The sequence below is a fragment of the Hibiscus syriacus genome, unplaced genomic scaffold (assembly GCF_006381635.1).
Source record: "Hibiscus syriacus cultivar Baekdansim isolate YM2019G1 unplaced genomic scaffold, ASM638163v2 tig00000002_pilon, whole genome shotgun sequence".
NCBI lineage: Eukaryota > Viridiplantae > Streptophyta > Magnoliopsida > Malvales > Malvaceae > Hibiscus > Hibiscus syriacus.
In genome coordinates this window covers 1,213,984-1,221,935 of record NW_024061752.1, presented here as the reverse complement: position 1 = coordinate 1,221,935, position 7,952 = coordinate 1,213,984, and the positions used below count along the sequence as shown (strand labels likewise).

At 33.4% G+C, this 7,952-nt stretch overlaps 1 protein-coding gene across 1 annotated transcript; it reads left to right on the top strand.

The window, feature by feature from the left end:
* The first annotated feature begins 6,415 nt into the window (after positions 1–6,415).
* Positions 6,416–7,952, top strand: LOC120207689 (ethylene-responsive transcription factor CRF4-like). The gene has a single exon (XM_039207145.1). The coding sequence runs from the start codon at positions 6,727–6,729 to the stop codon at positions 7,783–7,785; it is 1,059 nt and encodes a 352-aa protein (XP_039063076.1). The 5' UTR covers positions 6,416–6,726; the 3' UTR covers positions 7,786–7,952.

The window sequence follows — 7,952 nt, the reverse complement described above, 5'->3', positions numbered from 1 at the left end:
ACTTAACGGCGGTCTGAGTTGGACATTAACCTGCTAACTTAAGATATGATAAAATTTGTTAGCATAATCTCAAATGATTAAATAAAGTAATTATCTATTGTCGGGAGACCATAATAGTTGTTGGACTCAACAAAACAATACCTTATAGACGGGAGACCATTCGTGTACTTTACCCATTATTTAAAAACTATTTTATTAACTTGCAACATTCAAATATGCCATTCGAAAGAACTTGGGCGGGTCGAGTTCAAAATTGTGATATAAAATTTTTCAAAAATCAAATTACGATTTAATTCAACTTATAAATGATTATAAATACAACATAAATCGAAATAAATAAATTAAAATTTGAAAGCCGAATGATTTAGATTGAGCTCGAGGAACCAGCACCCTTTTGGACCAAAGTAGCATGTGCCCCAAGAATTTCATGTGATAGGCAATGGTAACATTAATTGTACCGGAAACAAGACATTATCACCCACCTTCCCATATCATGACTTCCATTTGGTTCCTCTCTTCTATACGCGTGAAATGTCCAAATTTCACTACATTGACTGACAACGATATGATTTTATAAAATTAAAACAAAATCATAACCCACATAGCTAATCAATTACAATGTTTCAAATTAGACACATCTAAGCACAAACGGATAATAATTAATCCAAATAATATAGCCATATGTTATAATAATTTAACAAAACGGCAAGAGATAACTGTGAAAATATGGGTGAAACCAGGGGCACGTGTATAAAGACGAACCAATTGATCTTGATGGTAAAAGAATTGTTGTTATTTTTTTAGATTCCGGGTTTAAGCACGAGAAGTGTCAGGGGTATGAGCGTTTAATGTCAAATGGTTAATAGTTATCTTTAAACATATATTGCCTTCTATTTACCCCATATTATTAAAATAAAAATAGATGGGCTAGTAACTAATTTATTTAATTTTAAAATTAAAAAAATCTTAAAACTATTTAAATCAGAAAAAAATGATAGACCGATGTTTAATTTCTCTAGTTTCAAAATCAAGAGAGACCTAAACAGTAATTGTACCTAAAAAAATGGGAGGCTAGGATCTAATTAACCTAGTTTCAAAATTAAGAGGGCCTAAAAACAATTGAATGAAACTATGACTGCCTAAAAGATAATTAAACCAAAGCTTTTTTGGGGCCATTGCCCCTCCAACTTTATACATACCTCCATTCTATGCAGGCAGGGGTTCTTAGCATAATTGTTTTTTTACTCTCTTAAAAAATTAATTATTCAATTTAATCCATTTCGTCTTTTAATTTTTCATTTTTGTCCCTTCCAAAATATCCCAGAGTGGTTTTTTCCGTTTTCAACAACCAATCAATGAGAGCCGCGTTTTTTTAATTAATTTGTCTGATTCTCTCTTTCTTCATGAGGAAAGGCCACGCGAGAAAAGCAATGGGAAAAATAACATAAAAGAAAACAAAACACAGTCGGCTTTTTTGTTCCATGTAACCGTGGGTGTTGGGGGGTTTTCTTCTTCTTTATTTTAATAATAAAAATTAGGGTAAATAACATTAGAAGTTATTAAATCATATTTAAGTATAAGTTTTGATCATGAATTTTTAAAAATTATAAAATGACCATTAAATTTATTGAACTATTACAATAGAGTCATTGTGGCATTATAATAATTGTAAAAGTTAAATAAAATTAGACAATAATTTGTAAAAGTTCGATAAAAGTTAACGGCCATTTGTAATTGTTTGATAAATTTAATTATTATTTCATAAGTTTAAAAATTTTAATTACTTAAATGATCATTTAAGTATAGCTTAGTGACCTTTGATGTACTTTTCCCTAGTAATAGTATGGGTAAACAACACTAACAGACACTAAACTTTTAGGAATTTTCACTTTAGTCACCAAAATAAAAAAAAGGTTCATTAGAGTCACTATCGTTAAGTACAACTTTTATTTCAACCATTTTTTTGAATAGTTTGGGGTGATTATAAGATAATATATATTCATAATATTTTTTAATCATTGACAACACACACCCTATAGACATAGCTACTCAAACTCGTAACCTCAAAGAAGAAGAACGGTCCCTTTAACCATTAAGATCACTCGATGAGTTCATTATTTCAGCCATTTGATCGTTAAATCATTAACAAAATCTGACGTAGCATGTTAAGAAAACCCTAAAAAACACTGACAGTTATCATACATCCTTTCATTGTCATTTCTATTATTGTTAGATGATTTCTCTAGTCGAAAAGATCATCAAAGTCCTCATCTTCTTCTCTCTCTTTCTTTCGTTTTAAACTAATCGGAGAACCTTCCAATATCCTCGAAATTCATTCAAAATTAAAAGGTAAAACTTTTTGACACGTCATTGTAAATTTTGGAATCAATTTGAACTTAAACTATACTAATCTTTTGGTAAAACAAAATATTCTCATCGGTAAGATTAAATTAGGACAACTTCATTTATCGAAAACTTGGCATTTCTATAGGCTGTCAATTTGGAACCTTATAATTTTTTTATGAAACAAAGGCTTTAATGTGTCATGTTAACTTTTCTTAGTTATTATAATGAAAGTGAATTAAAAGTTGAGTGATTGTAATGTAATTTTTAAAACTTTGGTGACCAAAGTGAAAGTATCCTAAAAGATAAGTGATCATTAATGTAATTTATCCCATAATAATAATAATAATAAGAATAATAATAATTGCTTCTTTTTGAAGGCTTGGACGACCGTCCTTTGACAATTTCTAGGGTCAAAATTGAAAGCAGGATTCAATAGTAAAACATCCTTTTAATTTCAAGTAAAATGAACAAAATAACCAAAATTATGTAATTTAGCGTTGGGTCATTTCCGATTAATCTTAGTAACCTACTTCCTCAATCGTTGGAAGGTTTTTTCTTATACAACTTTTGGGTTTTAATTGATTGCGAGATCGATGGTGACAAATTGATGGGATTTTGGGAACAACGATCCAAGTACTGTAACAGCTACAAGCACGCATTCAATACCTGCTCTATGTTCTTGGAATTATTTCATACATATAAAATAGATTTATCAAATTATTATAGTTATAAAATAATAAAAATGTTAATAAATTTACATACCATGTTATAATAGTTTGATGGTTTATAATAGTAATTTAATAAATTTATCGATCATATTATAACTTTAAAAATTAAAATAAAGAATCATTTTAATTTATTTAATTACTATTTGTATATTTTAGCCATTAAAAATAAGGTTATTTGTTTCCCTATCTCTCAAAAGTTGTCATTTTTTATTTGTTTTGAATATTTTTTTATTAATTATTAATCTAATGAGATGAACGTTAGATACGTTAAAATCAGTGTTAGAATAGGGACGTTCTCCTCTCATATAAGCATATATCTATCACGGTTATATATAATTAAATATTTTAGTTTTAATGTTGTTAATTAATTTTTGTTCGAAAAGATTGCATATATAATAACTCTATCTGGTACTCAAATCCTACTCGTAACATATAAACTCTAAAATATTAAATTTAAATTATAATCTCTAAAATTTAAAGTCATAAATTTTAAATAAAATATGTATGAAAAATATACACTTATAATAAATAATTGTCAACATATTTTTAGAAAAATTAAATAATATAAGAATAAAAAAAAGTTTTTTTAATTAATTAATTCAGTCATTTGTATTTAAAATATTCAGTAGATTTTAAAATAAATAAATTTTAATATTTTTAGTTACTTTTTTGGTTAAAAGATAGAGTGTTGCAAGTAAAAGAACACAAAAAATATTGGGGAAAATAAAAAACAGCTTCTGTCTATATAAATTTCATTCTATTAAAAATATATTTTTAATTTACATTTCGAAGTTAAATAAACCAAGAGACGTACAATACAGATTTTATAAAATGGCGGCGAATTCAAGGTTGCCCGCCACGTTCATTGTAGCTGTTAAAAAGTTATATTTTTACCATAAAAAATTAAAACCCACAAGTTTATTTTACTTTTAAAAATTTATACCGTCAACTTGAAACTTTTCTAGGTAAAAAAATTACTCTTGATCAGTAAACTAGTGAGGCTCTAACAAAGCCAGCAAGAACTGAGGTGGTCTACACTAGCAAGATTGCCAAAATACCCTCATTCAGTGGCATGCTAAAGTAAGATTAATGGGTAATTAAGGTGACAGACGGGGGTAACAAACCGTAATTAACGCGGGGGGCGAGGCTTTTAAATGGTCAAAATAAGTAGAGGAGACGTGTTTGTTTTTTCTTTGCCTAATCAAAAATGATTTAACAGAGCCGGGTATCTTGGGGGCCTCACGTGACCGGCATCACGCTGTTGGAGAGTGAGTCACACGCTGAGTCAGCACCGTTCCCTGGTATCCTATTGGTTAAATTACGCCTCCTGGGACCTATTGCTCCACTTGTCGGCATCGAACACCGTTAACTTATACCTACCGTCTTAATTGCCATGATAATAGAGAATGTATAAGGTATTACAGTCTTACTATATAATTAAGGAGATACGCTGTAGAAAAGTTAATATTTTTTTAAATATTTTTGGTAAAACGTCACCTAAAATATTATTTTTTATCAGAAATGTTAATATTAGACGATACCTAAAATGTTTAATATTTACAGTAAAACGCTATCTAAAATATTATTTTTTATAGCAGAAATGTTAATATTGAGCGCTACCTAAAATGTTATTTTTTATACCAGAAATTAGGTAGTGAAATTAACAACAACAACAACAAAACCTTATTCCCATATGCAATGGGATAAAGGGGAGGTAGGGTAGTAGGCTGCCCCAACACCAGGATTGAGAATAACTTCCGTGGAAGATCTCCGGCAGTCAGAAAATTAAAAATAAAGATAAAATGCAAAATGCATGTATAAATAAATAAATACATAGTTGAACAGTCTTCATATGCAGTCTTCATATGCGTGTCTGTAATGGGAAGTAATCCCTGCAAATAAATCTCTGCGTAAAAATCTCTGCATTACGACAGAAACGTAAGACCCGGGTAAATTTAAAAAGAGGAAACCTGAAGAGAAGGATACGCATAAGTCAATGATATCAAGCTACGAGAATGAATAAAGTCAAATGGGTTAAAACTTAAACTAAGGCAACACTACTCTGCTACCTTAGTTCTAAGCCTTCATAAATTATAATGACATAAACGTATATAAAGTAGAAGTCATGGAAATTATTACAAAGGCATTAAAAGGAAGACAGAGATGTTATACCCTATGTCTGTGACTCGCACTACTCGGCTACCCTGGTCTTAAGTCTCCATACTTTCCTATCAGAGGTCATGTCCTCGGTATCAGATCTCAAGCAGTCTTCCCACTTTCGTCTTGGTCGTCCTCTCCATCTGGAACCGTCGACTGTAATCGACTCTACCCTCCTGACCGCATCCGACGGTTGTCGCCTAAGGACATGCCCAAATCACCGTAGTTTTCTCTCCCTCAATTTTTCGGATACATACACCACTCCAAGAACATCCTAATAGCAGAGTTTGGTATCATTTCCCACAGAATCATACCATATGCCCATCGAAACATTCTCATTTATGCGGCCTCCATCCTCCTTACGTGATCATTCTTTATTGCCAAACATTCTGATCCATACAGTAGCGCTGTTCTTATTGTCATTCTATAAAATTTTCCCTTAAGTTTTAGGGACACCTTCTTGTCACACAAAACTCTAATAGCAGCCCTCCACTTTAGTCATCCCATCTTTATACGGTGTGTAACATCATCATATACACCCCCATTTTTATGTATCATAGACCCTAGGTAGTTCTTTATCGAAAATATTAAAAAAATTTATATTTTCGGTAGGACCTTTTCTTAGCCGTATATTAAGACTGACGTACATTAGAACTACCCATGATAATACGAACACGCACATACTTGAAATGTTTGAGGTCAATAATCCTTATCCTTTTCATTTGATATATAATTCAATCATTTTGAAGGAAAATAATTTCAACATTTTAAAGGAAAAATATTAACTTTTTTAACTTTTAACAATATAGATTAATTAATTGGATTATAAAAGTCGAATGACCAAATTATATAAAAGTAATCAAAAATTAATCCTCAAATTTTAGCGCAATAGAGGGATCCGAATTAAAATTTGACCATTATGTAAAAAGTACATTGTATCAGTATAATATTATATTGAGGATATTTTTTTCTTCCTATTTTGGCTGTTTGGGATCCTATTAAACAGCAAAATCAGTGGTTATGGGACTCCACCGCGACCAAAACTCTCCAGCTTTCGCATACATTTTCACAACGTTATACTACACACTTGTGCTACATCTCCTTTGAAATACCAAATCTTCAAAGAACAGTGACAAGTATAGAAATTTCGTGATACTGAGTTGGCACGGTGCTTGAATTTTTCTTGACAAGGCAAACAGTAGATAACTTTCCTTTTGTGTTTCTTCAGTCCTTCCTTTTTAAAGCCGTTGCTTTTCTCTCCTTTTCTCAGCCTCCCATGGCAGGTTCGCTTTGTTGAAAGCTCTTTCTCTCTCTCTGTTTTTCCAGGGACTGAGTTTGTGTTTTTGAATACCCTTTTGTCAGATTTCTAGGGTTCGTCTTTTTGTTCATCGCTTTGAGTTTCACTTTCACGGTTCCTTTGCCTTTTCTTTTTGCCTGCTTTATACTGAGTCGATGCCAACAGGTAGAATCTGAGAGAGAAAAAATACAAGCAGAAATGGAGGAAAGCATCCTATGTCCGATCAAATACACAGAACACAAAAATATTACTCGGAAGTTCAAAAAACAGGCCTTGAAACCGAAGAAAGCACCTTCCGATCACTACCGTACTGAACCCGTTGACGTCGTTGAAGTTCCGAGGATTGTTCGAGTATCCGTTACAGACCATGACGCGACAGACTCTTCCAGCGACGAGGAAGCTGACTTCTTTGGTCGTCAGAGAGTGAAACGTTACGTCAATGAGATTAACGTCGAAGTCGCCGCCGTTTCAAGCGCGGTTTGCAAAGGCAACCGGAAAAGGACTGCGGTGGCAGCTGGGGTCACTACGGGATGTGGTAGACCGATTAAGGATTCTTCAGTCAACGGGAATGGAAGGAAGTTTAGAGGAGTACGACAAAGACCGTGGGGTAAATGGGCGGCGGAGATTCGGGATCCTGCTCGACGTGTACGGCTGTGGTTGGGCACTTACAATACTGCTGAAGAAGCAGCCATGGTTTATGATAATGCAGCGATCAAGCTCCGAGGACCCGACGCTTTGACCAACTTCGTAACTCCACCGGCTAAGGAGGAAGACAACGGAAAACCCGAAAACATCAACGTCAGTTCGGTTTCCGAGTACGAATCCGGAGACGAGTCAACTCACAATCTTTCTTCCCCAACTTCGGTCCTCAACTTCCGAACTCTATCAAGTGACGAAACTCCGGTAGAACCGAAGAAACAAGCTTCCGAATCTCAAGAAGAGGAGAGTAAACAGCTGCCGCTTAAGGAGGAGCAGCAGCAACAACTGGCTCTGAACGAATGTCAAGGCGAAACTGAAACCAACTTTTCCGATATTTCGGTGTTCGATTTGCCGCTCGATTTTCCTTCAGTCGACGAGCTTTTCGACATGTCAGTGTCGGGATTGTCGGCTTTCGATGATGCTGCGATGGTTTTACCAGACAGTACCGTTTTAAGTGATGATTTTGGCTGCTCGTCGTCATCGACTATTTGTCAAGTTGATGATTATTTTGCAGACATCGATGATCTGTTCTTTTCTGATCCTTTAGTTGCATTATGAAAGTGAGTTTATGTCATCGCCGTTTTGCTTGTCGATTTTCCGGCAGATTTTGGATCGGCGACGACATATATATGTTCTAGCATAGTCTTTTTGGTTTAACATTGTTAATGTTAATTTTTTCTCCGTTAAAACAAACGGAGAGTTGAGTGGAGTTTTGCTGAGATTTT

Coding starts and splice junctions, on each gene's coding strand:
- LOC120207689 (XM_039207145.1), top strand. CDS start 6,727: ATGGAGGAAAGCATCCTATGTCCGATCAAATACACAGAACACAAAAAT.